This window comes from Drosophila willistoni (assembly GCF_018902025.1).
Source record: "Drosophila willistoni isolate 14030-0811.24 chromosome XL unlocalized genomic scaffold, UCI_dwil_1.1 Seg141, whole genome shotgun sequence".
NCBI classification, from domain to species: Eukaryota; Metazoa; Arthropoda; class Insecta; order Diptera; family Drosophilidae; genus Drosophila; species Drosophila willistoni.
Window position 1 is genome coordinate 3,423,216 of NW_025814052.1, and position 17,611 is coordinate 3,440,826.

Here is a 17,611-nt window from a genome sequence, read left to right on the forward strand (position 1 = left end):
CCAAAAAAAAAAAAAACAAAAAACACCGAAAATTTACAATGTTGTTTATGCTTGTAAATTTGCATAATACTAAAAGCAAATAAAACTAAAAAAAAAAAAAAAAAAACAAAAAAACTAAAACGTCCACACAGAAAAGCGCGCAAAAAAAAAAAAACGCCATAAAGTTCATGTAAAAGAAGGTTAATTAAAGAAGAAGAAGTAGAAAAAAAACAAAAACGACGCGACGGTTAAAAGTCAGTGCCAAAATTACAATTGTTGTTAACGGTTGTGCGAGTGCTTAACAATTTTTTGTTTCTTTTTTTTCTCTCTCTGTGTGTGTAAGAAAAGGCAAAAAGGCAAAAAAAAAAAAATAGCCAAGGAGCAAAGCAAGCTAATGCCACATAACACACCTTTGTGTGTGTGTGTGTGTGTGTGTGTATATGTGTGTGTGATGTTTAGTGTAAAAAATATTGAAAACCAAAAATATTAAGAAAGAAGGAAGATCCTTGAGATCATATATATATATATATATATGTATATATACTCAAGCAACTAAGTGCAAATCTCTTCCCAAATCTCCTAATCAACTTCCCCACCCGCAACTACAACAACACTAACAACAACAACAACAATGGATTGTGATTACTCCAAATTTCTATACAAAAGTAAGTAGAAACATTTTTATTTCATTTTATTTTTGCCGTCGGCAAATCAGCATTAATATTAAGTCTATTTATATATATATATGTACATACATATATGTATCATCAAATAGTCATAACACTTGCTTTTGTTAATGGATGATTCATAGACATTTGGCTTGGCGAAAAAACAAAAAAAAAAAACACTGAAACATGGCATATCGCATAACATCGCCACAGATATTGGGTGCAGGTTGTGCGATCGAAAAGGGGGGTTGGGGGGGTTGCGGCTTGGGGCGGGTCTCTATAATCTGTTGCTACTGCTGCTTCACGGCAAATTGTTATCAGCGACCACACTGTGTGACCACACTCCAAGCCACTCCAACTTGACTCAATTCTGGACAACTCCGACAGACGACGTGCGAATGAAGTATATGCAAAAATACATATATATTTAGGTATATATCTATGTACATATATACAGATATACATATATATATATAGCCATATAATGCACCATCTGTGTGCATCCATTCATAATGCAAGACTTACTCATCCATTGTAAACTCTTCGTTTGGCTTGATATTTTTTCCATCAATGAAAATTGAAGATAATTGAAGATACTTCTTAATTTCAATTCTAGATCAAAATGGATTTAAATGATTTAATTGAAAGTTATTACTTTATATGAAATAATATATCGTTTCTTAACATCTTACTGATAAAGGATCAAAGATCATAGGATCGTAGATCATATGAGAAACATTTGAAAAGGATGCATAATTGATTCAACTAGCTTTTTAGCGGCTTTAAAAATCTTCTTAACTTTTCAGCATCTTTTTTTACTGATTGGAGAAGCATTTCATCAATTGTTATCTGATTGGATCCGCGTTTAGCCATTTTTTAGCTAAGTGGTTAGGGTTTTTTAGCTAGTTTTTAGCTATTTAGCTTATTAGATTTCTTTTTAAATACGTTTTGCCTAATTTAACTAGATATTCAGAGCCTAAATCACAATATATTGTTTTAAATTGCATAGAAATTAAAATATTTCCAATCTTTACAACTATTTTTATATTGAAATAGACTATTTTAATTAATTAAAGCTAAAGAAACTGAATTAAGAATTGTTGTCGCATAATTTTTCGCCATGAAATTAGATTAATTAGTTTGCAAACTCTAAAGTAATATTCGAATCTTATTCAGCAAAATGCTGCGAAATTTGTTTAAGTTTTCAGAAATACTCAATGAAATTTATACAGATTAAAAAATAAATAAAATGAAAACTTTCGTTTGTTAAGAGACCTGCTGGATTATAGCCAAACTTCTTAGCCTTCTTCTGATCTTCTTCTATCTTCTTATCTTACAATATAAAAAATGTTTTCTCTTTTTTCAATTCCAATCTCAAGCTCCAAACGATTTGCTTAAAGAATATGGAAATGAGAAATGAGCAAACAATCTGAGAGTTCCCCTCAAAAGTTGTAGTCAACATCTTGGAATCCTTAGGATTTAGATTTAGATTTTGAAACTTAGATAGATATAGAGTGTAAATTCAAAGGATCATCTTAAAATTAAAGTATTTACCGAACTCTAAAGGTCATTGCATTTATAAGAATTTCAGAGACTTTTATCAAAATTATAACAAATAATGTATGCAAATATTTCTCCAATAAAATCTTAAACTAAACAAATTAGATTTCAATCAGTTAAAAATACTGTAAAATTCAAAATCCATCTATGTGATAAATGATATTGAATGAAATCAGCATAAATCCAGTCTAATCAAGTCAATTTGAATTCAATGCTTGACGAATATCAATTTCCAGACAATACATAGATAGATAGGAACTTATATGTATGTATATATGTATGTAGATATATGTATATATGTATGATATATGAGATCCATTCTTGGGCCTTCTTTTTTGATCGAGACGTTGACCGTCTGGAAACTGTGCTTAAATTTTATAACTCGATCGATCACATAATTGTCAATGGGCAAAGATCTACAATTACAATTTATAAGAGGGTAAAATTCAAAATGACTGAAAGAGAATAGTTAAATTGTGAATGAAGGAGGTGGTGTTGGAAGGGGAAGGGGGGTGAAGAGGATTGGCCTGTTATATGGGAATTGTGAAATCGTTTAATCGAATGGGAAACTTTGCAATACAAATGAATATATAATGTAAGGTGTGGTGTGTGTGTGTGTGTGTGTGTGTGTGTGTGTGCTTGGTCAGGGTGGAGGGTGGTTGGAGGGAGGAGAGATAGTGGCAAAATATCTGGGGAAACCCCGCAAGTACGAGAGTGTAAGGCAGTCAAGCGAATTATTGCAGTTGCCAAGATATTGCAGAATCGTTGTCAAAGAACATACACACACACACACACACACACACACGCGAACCCACTCAAAGCGCACTTACACACACACACATACACATGCTTGGCTTTAGGGTCTTAAGTTACTATATATTGTCCATCGAGGACATTTCATTGGACTTGGCCTGCTAACCCCAAAAAAAAAATCAACTAAACTTGAGGATCATACAAAAGTTTTTCATTCTCTATCTCTAAGATATCTAAGGATAAGCAAAAGAAGTTTTTAAGCATTTGATTTGAGGTTTAACAATTCGAACAATTTGTCAAACTTAAATTCAATTAGTTTTCGTTTATAACTTTTTGACAGTTCTCTTAATTTTGAAGTTACTTTTTAATTAATATCTAGAATATTATATATATATAATTGTGATTTCCTTGAGTTCAACAGAACTTCCAATGACAAAAAAAGCTTTAACTATAACTTTTCAAGTTCAATTTCATGATAAGAAGAGTTGGGTGTTAATGGGATAACACTTTTAGCAGCCTTTCCTTATACCTAAACAGCTTGTGATTTCTCAAATGGAACTCAAAGGTCTTAGTTTCTACAAAACCCTTTGAAAGGGTCTCTCATTCGAGCTAAAGTCAAGTTCAGATAACATTCAGAACCAATTAGTGATATTGATCTCATATAGAAGAAGCTTCTAACAAAGATCTTTACCCCAACTTGCCTTAGCTTTACCAAGTAAACGCTAAAAAAGATTAATATTATTCTTTTAATACCTTTTCGCAACCAAAAAGTATAACAAAAATGTTAAAGTTTTTGTAAAGTTTTGTAGTTCTATCAAAATATGATAAAATTTCGAATCAAATAGTCAATAGACACACCATTTGGCGTAAGAGTAGTCTTACTTGGCCCCAAAAAAGCGTGTTAAGATCTTTGAATGGCTATAATATATGTACACATACAGATAGTTAGATACTAAAAGTGCAGTTACTAGCATTAGACTACGTGTAAGGAGGCTAAGAAGAGAGAGAAAAAAAAGGGCCAAGAGGGTCGCATGGTGTATGTGTGGGGGGGAAAGTAAACCTAATTAGACTCTCGAGTAATGTGCAACACACAGAAAAGACGACGACGAAGACAAAGAAAGCAAAGGGATTGGGGGACTGATTGGAGACGTCAAAAAAAAACCCACCTTCTGGTCCCTGGTGGGGATTGGTTCGGAAATTTGACGACGGCGTAAACAAATGCATTGGCAATTTATTTTCCAGGCAACATCATAAAATTTCAAATCGATTAACGGTGCCGAAGTCAAGTGTTCTTGTTTCACCCTCTTCTTCTTGTATATTCCATTGCCACCCACCACATCTATTCACCCACTAACTTACCCCTGCCACCCCACCACTAGCATACACACACATTCAGTGTGTGTGTGTTAGAGTCTTTCCCCTCTGGTTTCATCGGTCTAGCGAAATTAATTACATGCAACCGAAAACCTTATGAATAACAAATACTGACAAATCGACATAGGGACATTGGTTCAGATTACACCTAATATATAAATAAATAAACAGATTAGAAGAAAAACTTTAATAATAAATATGTACATACCTAGTTCTGGTTCTATGTAAACACCTATAATTCGATTCCCCTGTGTCTCATATCAAATTGAAAGAAATTCACAGCATGTCATAAGAACTGAGAGAATCTTGATCTCCACTCAATAACAAGAAAACAATTTTTCAATAATAATCATTTCAATATCATTGCAACTTGATATTGAAAGTTAAATATAAAACTAGGAAGAAGATTCAATTTTCTATTTGGCTCTGAAACTTTTTTGTTTAACTGTAGCAAAACTTTGAAAAATTTCAAGAAATTCAATGGACACTCTCAAGAAAAATATTTCTATTAAAAAGAAAAAGCTGCTTTTTGTTAGAGAGATTATTTCGAAAATATGGCTATGTATGTTTTGAAAAATCGTAAGTCACTTATAAATCGTACTATAAATATAAATTCGAACTAATTGTCTATACGAAAATACATTGTTATCAGGTGCGGATTTAGTACGAATTAGCCCCAACTGTTTCTAAGGTAAATTCAAGGCTGCTTGTTATCAATTTCGGTCAAGAAAATCCTTTTGTTATCAACTTTCACTTACTACAATGAACCAAATAAAAGAGTGATAAAATTCTTATCATTAAGAGTTTAAACGTTTTTTGAATATTATTAAAATAGTTAGTGATTGAGACGAATGATTATTGAATAAAACTGTAGATATTCTACGTTTTTGAATGATTATTCAAAATTGCATTTCAATTTGAACACTCTGAAAGAGACTTAACAATCATTTATATTCATTTCATTTCATTGTATATTTGACTCTCATTCAGGTCATACTCTTAGTTATTCGAATGTATTCATTTATATGTCTAAAGTAGTGTTGACTCTTTGAGAATTTGGACAGGTATGAAAAAATGCATAACATAAATGTTTCATTTTCTTGGATTTTAAATAATGAACATCAACTTTGTTGTTTATTTAATCAAAAGTCGATTCAAAAGAAATCGATTCTCCGGATTCAGCCTCTCATTCCTTTACATTCAGATTTACTCTCTGATTTTCATGAGCCTTGTTGTTGTTGTTGTTTTGCATAAATCAATGAATAATTTAAAGAAATTGAATCTACAAAGTCTTTTAATGCAATAAATGTGACACAAAAGTAGGCAATAGAAAATTTGGCACAAACTAGTATGCGGACGGTCGGTAGGGGGTTGTGGGGGTACCTTTGATCATAAAGTTAAATGTTAAATGTTGTGTGAAATAATCAACTAAGAAAATTAAATAAAATACAAAGAGAGATATAAGAAAATATTTGCCGGCCGCCGGAAGACATCCAAAGCCGACACACAGCATGTGTGTGTGAGTGTGAGTGTGTGAAGGAGTAGGAGGTAGGGGACAGAAAAAGTAGTGGCCATTCGAGTGCAGTGCAATGCATATATGTATGTTGTATATATGTTTATAGTGCTCTGTTGTGGTATGGCATGGGTTACTATAATGCTGAATATAAGGGAAGATGGAGCGGTTGACGGTTGTCGGACGACGACGACGACGACGACAACGACGACAACGGCGGCTCTGGGACTATGGCGGCAAAAATAGCCAAAGCCAACATGGCGGATGTTGCATGGAATTTATTTTTACTTTAAAGTCAAGAATTTCTCAAATTCCTGAACGTTGAAAAATGTTGAAAACGACAGAAAACAAAAAGTATGAATGTGTGTGTGTGTGTGTGTGTGTGTATCTATATATATAGTGCATGTGTTTTGTGTGTGTGTGGAGCTGGAAAGGGAGCCCACTTAAATGACAGAAACAGCTGATAATGGTAGCCAAGAATAATGGAAGATAGAGTGTAAGTCAAAAGGGAGAGAGAGAGAGAGAGGGAGTACACAGAAAATACCTTGGTCTAACCTCTAGATAGCAGATCAATTTCCTCTCACAATCCTTCACCACGTAGATTGCGGCAACTAAAACCCGCTCCAACTGTGCATTCAGGCATAAAATATTGATCTCGAACAATTGTTAACCATCATCAAGTCACACACACACTCACACACACACACCAACAATTGACACATTTATGTCAAGTCATTTTGCATGGGTTTTAAAACAAAACACTCACAATAAGTAAGGGTTAGGTGGAGGATTCACTTTAAGGTCAAATGGACTACACGTCATCACCTAAGTGGACACACTGAGTATAGCAATTTGGACATCTAGTTCATCCAGCTGTTGTCCTTCTCGTCGTTAAATGCATTTTTGATGCAATTTGCATACCCTGAGAACTAAACCATCGAATGGCAAAAGTTTAATACATACATTATTTAGTATTAAACCAATTTGGAGTCAATTTTTTACATTGGGAAAACCAGCATAAAGCATTCAAAATTAAAAATTTAGAATAGAAATCAACCCACATCACACTTTTCTATAAGCTGTTAGCTTCAATAAGTATATCAAATATATATATAGTTGTTGTTTCCATTTTACTTATAGAGTTATCTACACACTAATCAAATGATTAAAGAAATGTTTGATTACTTATATAAATCATTTAGCTAAATACAAGTGATTTAAAAGAGGTTTTTAGGTATTTTAAATATTTCATTCAATAAATATGCATAATCTAAGGTTTCTATTTGAAGCAATTTCCAAAAAAAAAGATTTGATTCGAATTGAAAATAATCGATAAATGCTCTAATCATATCAGTTTACACATCGTAAATTCATGTATTTAATTATTTACAATGTTGGCCAGTGCTAATAACAAAATGAAGTAACTAACTGAGAGTAATCTACTTTATTTATTAAACTTATGTTAATAGATTAAAAACAAATCGTTAACTTAGATTAGATTACGAAACTTTGGCGATTCTTAAACAGCTAAACGAATGGTCGAAAAGATACAAGTACTTTTCGACCAATGGGTAAAATTTGAATTAGTTCGGTTTAGATTTTCAATCTGCTAAATTTTTCTAACATTTGTCTTATATTTTCACACCTAACACCATCCATGAGGTCTATAATGTTTTTTGGTTTCGTTTTCAGATAGTTCGATTTTCTTTTTTATCGATATTTTTGTGTATTTGAAAATTTCCATTGAAAAATTAATTGTAGTTTGTGTTTTAAGGTAATTACGCTCACTTTTTCTTAACATCTTGGTTATTTTTTATAACTTTTAGGCCAAATGAATGGGTCTATAATCTCAGTTATTCCCAAACAATGTCGATGTTTCGATCTCACAACGTTCGATTTACATTTCTATCGATATTTTTGATAACAAATTGAAATGAAACAATAAAAGCCATTGCCAAAAATCGTTATCGTTTCACTCATTGACAGTAATCGCTATAAGTTTGTGGCCTCTTGTAGATTCCATATATATGTATATATACATAGAATCATTTAACTGACCTATATAATAGATATCTAGCATATCTATATTAACTTTAGTAGTACAGTTGTGCTTGCACATGTTTCCTTACATTTATCTCATTCCCTCTTTCTCTCTCGCTGTCTTTGTCTTTGTCTCTCTATCTCTATATCTTCCTCTATCTCTTGGTTGTTGTTTTTTATGTTTTGTTGCTGTTGCTGTCTCTGTGTCTGTGTCTGTCTGTTTGTGAAGATGCTTGACTGCTGTTACTTGTTTTTATCTTACTTGTTACAAAATCAATTTTCCACAAATTAATGAGAGTCGCATTTTTTCCCTGCTGCTCTTTTCTTTTGCGAATCAGCAACCCCAAACTCCTCTAACTTTCCGACGATGCGACGACGACGACCCATCCACATGGCCCCATCCCCTGTTGTTCTGGTTAGTCTATGGAATGGTTTATACCCTGTAGAGAAGAGAAGAAACGACATAAATGTTTATCCACATTCATTGTTAACTTTATGGTAGTGTCGACTTTTTCAAGGGTATCCTCCATGTTTATGCCTTGGCATTTGGCTTTTGGGGGGATTTTTCAAAAAGGATTCTTCCCATACAAAGTTCTTTCTGTATTTCTGTTTGGTTCGCTTCGGTTTTTGTTTCGTATTCGTTCGCTCAGTCGCTTAGGGTCTCTTTCTTTTTCTCAGTTAAGTTTCTTTCTTATTTTTTTTTTTTTTTTTTTTTGTTTTCTGCACAAGATAAAAATATTTTTTAATGTTTTCTTGAGCACAGAAAATAATTTAAGGAATGTCACGTTGTAGCAGCCAGCGTTCTTTGAGAAGACGAAGACCACGACGACGACGTCGACGACGGTTCGCTCGATGTTCTCGTGAGCATAGCTCCTTGTATGCATTGCGCATTTTATTTTGGTTCTCCTGGGCTACGGCTCCAACTCCAACTCCATCTCCAACCGTCGAACCATCCCAACCATTGCCATTGCCACTGCCATCTCTCTCTACGCTGGTATGGGATAAAGAATTTCTTATATAGCAACAACTGCTGCATAGCATTCATACATCCGTCTGTCTGTCTACCATCTGACTCCATCTACCCATCCGCATCTTGCTCTTGCTCTCGGTCTCGGTCTCTCTCTCTCTATGCATATCCATAAGATTGTTGCAACTGTTTCGCCTGGGAACACGGCAAAATAAGGCGGCAAAGAGCGGAAACAAAATGCCCATGGCAGTGGGGCAAGAGGGGGGAAAGCGACGATAAACGTTGCTGTTTTTATTTCTGTTTTGGTTTCGTTTGAAAAAATTTTTTACTTAACCCCTTATCGCACTCTCTGTTGCCGGCTATCCCGCCGAAAAAACAAAAACCTAAAAGCCGCCGCTGCCGCCAAACGGTGTTGGGGCTGACCGCCGTCGCGTCTTAAATTTAAAGCTTTTTGTCTGTTTATAGAAATACTTTCGAATATGCCGACGCACTAACCAACACCAACAGCCAAAGGAGTCCAACAACCAGCGCCAAGCCATATTATAGAAACAATGTCAATACGTCGATTTTTTCCTTCTTTTTTTTCTGTTTGGTTTCTTAATGAGGCAAAGAAGTGACTTCTTGGCGTCGGCAAATTGGTCAAAGGTCAAAGGAGGTTCCCATTCACCAGAGAAGGAAATTCTCTAATCTGCAATCTGTGTCCATCATTTGTTAATCACATTATCGATCGATCAAAAGGGGCTTCATTAATTAATTAAATGTTTTGACTATAAAAAATAACCTAACCTTTAAGGTATCTAGAAATGAAATGAAACAAAGAAAAGAGAGGTAGAGAAGACAGAGAGAGAGAGAGAGAGAGAGAGAGAGAGAGAGAGAGTGAGAGAGAGAGAGAGAGAGAGAGAGAGATAGAAAGAATGGTTTACCTGTTGCTTTATTCACGCCTAAAAGGAATCAAATAAATAAATATGTGTCCACCTTAGCTAAAGTCCTTTTGAAGGGCAAACTTTCTTAGGTTTGTTGTAATTCAAAGCTTTATGTAACAAAAACCAGAGGGCCGGGGCTAACTTCGACCGCGTCAAAGTTTGTATACCCTTGCAACTTTTTTGGTAACTCTTTCCTTACCTATAGCCATCAAAGTGGAAAAACGTTTAAGCTAAAAGGGCTAATGTGTCCGAAAGAACGACAATCTTAGCATAGGAAATAACGAAGATATTGATCAAAGTCACTGTTTTCCACCGATCGTTCCTATGGGAGCTATATGATATAGTAACCCGATATTTATCCAATTCGTCACAGTCATTAACAGATATACTAAACTAACAAATATTTAATTTGAAAGCAATCGCGTCAAAAGTAACGAAGTTATTGAAGAAAGTCACTGTTTTCGACCGACCGTTCCTATGGGAGCTATATGATATAATCACCCGATCAAATTTATCAAATTTGGCATAGTCGTTTATATGTGTAATTAACTCACCAATATTAAATTTCACGACAATACTTTAGAAAATAACGAAGTTATTGAGAAAAGTCAATGTTCGTGACTTTGCGGTTTGTATGGGAGCTATATGATATAGTGGTCCGTTCCGGCTGAATCCGAGATATACAACCCCTGCAGTATATACAAGCCTACATGCAAAATTTCACGGACACTTCTGACCAAAATTACCCATTTTGCAAGGGTATAAAAAAACGACAGTTAAAATAGATGGATAAATTATAAATTAATGTGGAACGAAAAAGGAAATATTATTTGTTTTTTGAATATGAATTCGTGGTTAAGTTTTGTGTTTCCAAATCGTATTCTTTGAAATTTGAAAACTGTTCAAAATGAATTTTTCCTTTATTCATATGAATCCGAAGTAGGTACAAATGGTTTTTTCAGGTGGCTCTTTTGAGAGATTTTCACAAATTTTCTATATTGATTTCGAAATACAAGCATATAATTTAAACCACAAAAACGGGTGGTGGGATTGGGATTGGGATTGGCTTTTTTTCATCATAAACATACAAATTTTGTTACTTAATCCCATACCAATTGGCTTAAAGAAAATATATATGTATTACGGTTGCCAAAATATCCTTTTAACCGTGTATCGAAATCTTTGAATCTATAAGTGCTTAAGCAATTAAACTTAGTCCTGATTTTTTATTCGCGTGTTTAGCTAAACTTTCTGTAAAAGTTTTCGGGATCTGATAATGTCTGTCAGTCGATGTTAGTCAATAGGAACCAGAATCGAATCAAGTCGAATCAATCGAATCCTTATTTGTTGGGATAATCCATTAGTTGATCCCTCAATATGTTCAAATCAAACATTTGACTGCGTTCATTTTCGATTGTGAAAACAAAATACTTGGACCAGCACACAAATTATTGTGTCTAGTTAGCTCTATTAACTAGCCTTGGTTAGTTTTTGTCATTAGCCAACAAAAAAGAAGAAGGAACATCATCATGACCTGGAGTAGCTCATCTTTATTTCTTGCCCCTTCTCATTGAGTGCATGGCATTGAGGGTTCTTTAGAAATAATTGTGGCATGTGTGTGTGTGAGTGTGTGTGTGTGCAACTTTTCATTGTTGTAGCACAATTTTCGCATTTTCATTTTCATTTTCATTTGGATTTGTTATTGTTGTTGGTTTTTGCTCGTACTTGCACTCGTATTTCGTCAACCGAAATGAAATGAAGTCTACCCCCTTCCCACTCACCCCTCCTGCCTGCCCGCCGCCCGCCCATACATATAACCAACATTTGCAGCGCGTTGCAATTGCAACTGCAACATCCAAAAAAAAAAAAACTCTGCAAAAGCTTGCGCTTGCTCGTTGTTTGTTGCGCAATTTGCGCAACCGTAACAGATGTTGCTTGGTTTTTCTTTAGTTTAGGTTTTCATTTTTTGTTTTTTTTTTTTTTTTGCTGTTGTTGTTGTTATTATTGCTCTTTATACAACAACAATCATTGGTTGCATTTAACCATTTTTTTTTCCAATATTTATGTCTTTATGAAAAGTGTTTCAAAATTTGTAGTTTTGCCTTCGTTTTGGTTATGATTTTCGTATGTTTCATTTTTTTTGTTTATGTAGGAGGTGTTGCAAGCAGCAACAAGCGGCAGAGGCAACAGCATAATGCAACACACCAACGAAGACAGAGATAGAGTTAGACCAGGGCAAAGGTAGGGGAAGGGGAAAGTGTGTAGAAGAGAGAGGGAAAGAGCTAAATGCATGGGCATGATTAGTCAGCGATGAGCACCCACTCAAGACCGCTTACACGTGGAAAATGCAGAGGGGAGAGAATGAAGAAGGGGGGCTACATATGTAGCAACATGTGTTTTCGCCCCCCTCCGCTGAGAGAGAGAGAGAGAGAGAGATAGAGAGAGAGAGAGAGAGAGCGATACTAACCATAAGCCAGCCCATGGTCTAAAGCTCAACTTGAAATGCAATTTTTCTGCTGCTCTCGGCAGCTTTTTTTCTTTTGTTTTTCTAAGAGTCAGCGTTATTTTTGTTACAGTTGGTTTTTCACTTGGTTTATGGCCATAATTCACTACTCTCCCCCACTAACACCACCACCCACCCCCTCCTCCTCCTCACGGCACTCGCTTTCTCTCACTCCATTGATATGTCACCCTTTCATTTCATTATGCCTCGCTATGTAATGTCCAAGAAAATGATTCATGACGCTTAGAATTTGCTTTCCTCAAGGAGCACAAATCGCCGCGTTGTCGGTGGTGGACTGGCGGGTGGAGACGGGGTGGGTGGGTGCACAATTTGATGACAACCTATATGCATACTATGTGACTTTTCACCAATTCATTCTCTGCGAATGAAATAAATCGCAAGTTCTTTGCTAAATTATCACGGTGACATGTCTTCGAGACGTGCACAAATGACAGCATGTTTTCGCTCAGCCCCCAAAAATCAAATTTTATTTGCAACTAAAAACGAAAAACCATTAACAATCAATTCCCTGTAGTTTGGTTTTCTTTCTGAGACTCTCCCAAACTGTCTCTCACTCTCTCTTGGAATGAGGAGACATTAGAATGCATTTATTGTGAAAAAAAAGTATGAATCGATTGGGAAGTAAAACTGTCGATGGTAATGAATAAAATTAGATCTTTCAGGTTTTGGGATTTTCGAAACTATAATTAACAATCTTTCCTTAGTTTAGGATTATGAATTCACAATTTTTTTAAGACTATTTCAAAACAATTTTGAGAGCGATTAAAAATGAAGTTTAACTCCTTAAAGAAAAGAGGGAAAAAAGTTCAATAAATGACAAATATTTCAGATGCTTTGCAAAAATTAGTGTGAACTTTGCCCCATAAAGTAGACAATAGGCAGACAGTACAAAAAGTTGTGTATTTCTTGAAAACTATAAACACTTTACCAGCCTGTTGCATACTTTAAGGGAAAAAGTTCCTCCATTTTTCATCCCTATATACATACATAACTCTTATAATTCAATCAATGCTTGAGTGATCAGGAGTTATTCCATTTGTTTATCCTTTAGATCTTCCTTTGTTCTAATATGGATTCAAAAGTTTACTTGGAGTTGTATCAAAATATTGAAGAAGAATTTGAGTGAGAGTAAACAATTGTTAAGTTATTTTAGTGCTCAATAGGGAAATGCTCATTTGATTTCTATGATTTTACCAATTAGCTTCTAAATGGAGAAATAGAGAGAGAGAGAGAGAAAGATGGAGAGCAAAACGACCGAATTAACTATTGAAGTGCTGCCATAATTTTGTTCCATATTGATAGCAAATATTCTTGACCCAAAACGTGTGTGCGTGTCCATTTTGGCCTCTGTGATGTACTTACCAATTGCGCCCACTACCTATTATTATTATTATTATGCTAAATTGTTGTACTTATCAATTAAATGAGCATTTCACAAATTCACACCTTGTGATGGAGAAGGATATATGGAGAAATGTTGTGTGTGTGTCTGGTCTCCCATTGTCAGTCTATCAGTCAGTCAGTCAGTCACTCACTAGAACGTGTTCAACGTGCTCATTTGTTTGGCGATGATGTGTAATGTCAAGAGTGTCATAAGCAACTTAACTTCAGAATTGAAATATAAATACAAACGAGCATATAATATACATACATACATACATACATATATACATACATATGTATGTATTTGTATATACAGATATACAAACCAAAGTATACATATGTATATGAAATATGAAAGGTATTTTTCAATAATAAATAAATATATTTCTGCACTTGAATGCTCCATTGAGAGAAATGTGAAACACATGGGGCCACAGACCCATCATCATCATCATCATCGTCATCATCAAATTCGACCACAACAATAATCAACATGGACATGAAGGAGAGGCTGCACTTGCTCCCGTCCGGGGTTCATTTGACCAAATTAATTATGAAGTTAATTACGAATGCAAGTGAAATTCCACAAAAAATAATATATTGCAGAACAGAATGCGAAATGCAAGAAAAAAACAACAACAAAAACGAAAAATGCATATATCAACATATGTATTTACATATACAAAGGTATATAATTTGATTCCCATACTTTTGCCTTACCTGCATCTCCTCTTAACCATTCCAAATCATTTCGTCAATAAAAGGCTAAGCCATATAGATCTGAGGTCTATTTAAAATGTGTGATTATTTCTGATTAAAGATTCAAGTTCTTTAGGATCAAAATTTATAAAACAAACCAATTTCACTAACAATCGTTTATTTCAATCTATCTTCAAACCGATTTAGTTTTATAATCCCGATTTAACGATTTATCTACTGAAAAACAACGATATACGCAGAAAGCAATTGCGATTATAATTATATATCGATCATTTAATTTAAGATATTTATCGATATGTGTTGTTGTGTTGCCATCGATTTGTATGTCGACTCGATATGCTTAAGTATTTAGTTTCCGATATTTAGCGATATTTTAAAGAATTTAATTCTAGTGTGTTTAGTTTTAGATAATTACTAATCTGTTTAGCATTTAGATGATATTTGGCAGAGGATAATTTGAGTATTTAGTTTGAGATGAATTCGACGATGCGATTCAAAGTGTTATCAAATTTATTAAAGATGTCAAGGATATTCCCAAAAAGAATTACTCAGATATTTATCGATATATTAAAGATATCGATATGAAAAGCCATTTGAAACTTGATATTCAAGCTGAATCTGTTTGGTAATCAATTTGCCACAGCAAATCCGTCATTGAAACATTTCCCGATTTCTCAGTTGCAGTTGAAAATTGGAATTCAAACAAAATTGTTAATTAACATGTGTGCGTGTGGGTGAACATGTGCAACACACACTCACACACAGAGAGAGAGACACAGATATTTGGGCAAGTGTATGGTCCATCCCAATACTGTCAAGAGTTGGAGTTGAATGCAGTTGGAAAGCTGGACATTTAAATTAACAACAATGAGAGAGAGGCGTCTGGCCCGCTGCCTGTTTGATTGCTGCCCAAAGAGGACCAAGAAGATCCAACAAACAAACAACAACAACAAAAAAAAAACATGAAACACAAAAAAACCGACAAAAAAAATATACTCGTCCGCACCAAAAATTTCGCAACCGAATTCAAATATCAAAGAACAGACTGTTTGATGGGGAGAAGTCAAGCTGGGTGTGAGTGAATAATTGAATGCACAAAAGTGTGTGCGTGTGTATGTGTGTGTGTGCGTGTGTGTGTGTGTGAATTTGGGTGAATGATGGGTGGATTGGGTGGCTCAATGAGTTGTATGAATGTCCTGCAATGTGCAATGAATTTTGGTTAGATCGATGGAAGGCCAAAATCGGAATAATTCAAACAATATTTAGCTTCGACTTTGGTTTTATTTTGTTGTTGGCTTTTATTGTTGTTGGCTTTTTTTTCTCGTTTTCTATTTTTTTTTTATTTTTTGTTTTTTTTTTCAATTCAACCGTGGAGTAGTAAGGAATGTTGGAAATATTTTTGTTTATAACGAAATGCCCCAAAGAATGGAATTTTTTTTCTTTAGCTCTCGCTTACTCTGCTCCTGTCTGTGTCTCTCTATCGTCTCTTTCTCTCACCCACACACAATGTTTCTATCTGTCTGTCTGCTTCTGTGTGTGTGTGTGTGTGTGTGTGTGTGAGAGAGATTTTCCGAAATGGAAATGCTCTACCGACAAATAGTCGGTCCATGTCCGTGTCCATGTCCAGCTCCATGTCCATCCTTCGCCTGGTTGACTGACTAAATGCTTGGCTGAATGACTAACTGAATGACTGCCACCCAAACCCCGAAAACCCCGAACCTCAAACCCCCAAATCGGCCAACGCTGAATCTCTGGATGTATGAGCCATGACACAGAATGGAATTTTGATTGTGTATATTGCATGTGTACACCCATCCACATCCACATCCACATCCAGAACCATCTCCATTTCCTACCTCAATTCTCCATCTCATCTCATCAGTTGCAAAGTCAACCACTGACCAAACCGAACCAAACCAATCCCAGAGAGCAACTGCAAAAGTCCTGCCTGAGTTGGTATTCAGAAATTGGTAGAGCTGGAAAATCCAATTCTCCTCCCTCCCCACACCTTCCCATCCTTTAGGGACGGGCCTCCTGGTGATTGTGCCGAAACGGTAAAATTAATGCTGCACATATTTCCCATATTCGGCTTATGCGTCATTCTTGCACTACAAAAGTAAGCACCATAGACAGACAAAACACATGGTTAGAAATCGTTGAAAGAAACTCTGCTGACGAGCAACACTCGAAATATCCTTGGATATGCATCGATTTACAGATATTATGTATGTGGCAGCAATAAAATTTGATTGGTAAGAGTATTGCAATTTCGTTTCAAAGTGAATGCATTGAATGCAGATTCCCTTTATACATATTTTAACTTGCTGCTTTTATTTTCACAATTTTCCTCCTTTTTTTTTCATTGTATTTTTCGCATTGTATTTTTCCATGTTGGCCAGAATGAATGGACAGAGATGGACAAGAGCGTTCAGATTTGCTCGCCGCCAGTTTTTACCAACTACATTTTGATTTGTGCTTACAGACACAGGGCCACATTTTGATATCATTGTTATCAACTAAAGAGAAAATGGAAGCGAAAAAATGTTGATCATTTTATTCATGCAAAAGCACATAAACCATATAAACCCTTTACAAACATTCAACAGTTTCGTCTAGAATGAAATCAAAGGGAGGGGGGAAAAAAAAATAAGGAAAAACCATGGAAAATTGTTTATTAACTTTAGTTATTACCAAATGTAAGGAATTGCCGGCGAATATATAAAAAAAATTTTACTTATTCGCGAATTGATTTCACATCTTCAAAAAGCTTATCCAGCTTAAAGCTGAAATCTCCTTCATTACTTAAACTGGTTGAGAATCATAACTAAAATGAAGTGGAATCAATAGAGGAAACTTTATTAGACCCATGGATAAATAAACGTAAACTATTTTGTATTTATCCATTTTCTAGAATCAACTAAAAATGAAAACACATCATTATATATGTAAATTATACATTTTAAAGTTTACATCTGATTGTGAGATCTACTTAATTTTTAATCGAAAAGGATTTAATTCGTAACTTAATTCTTGTCAAAGTTACAAGATTGTAAAATAATTAGTTGAAAATAATTGAATAATTGAGTTGAAAAAGAAAATCCGGTAAATGGGATCTCCGGTTAAAAGGATTCCAGATTATAGTAACTCCTTAGACACGATATATGTATCTATGTATACTGCTCCGGTTATAGATATTCTGAATAATAA

General features: G+C 34.7%; 1 protein-coding gene across 2 annotated transcripts in view; it reads left to right on the forward strand.

Annotated features, from left to right (window-relative positions):
• The first annotated feature begins 515 nt into the window (after positions 1 to 515).
• LOC6649251 (protein scalloped) overlaps positions 516 to 17,611 on the forward strand; it is a 58,487-nt gene continuing 41,391 nt past the window's right edge. For both annotated transcript variants that reach the window (XM_023179178.2, XM_015177205.3), the window contains exon 1: positions 516 to 644. In XM_023179178.2, the coding sequence (XP_023034946.1) occupies positions 611 to 644 (34 nt within the window). In that variant the 5' untranslated portion in view covers positions 516 to 610. The remainder of the gene's footprint in view (positions 645 to 17,611) is intronic.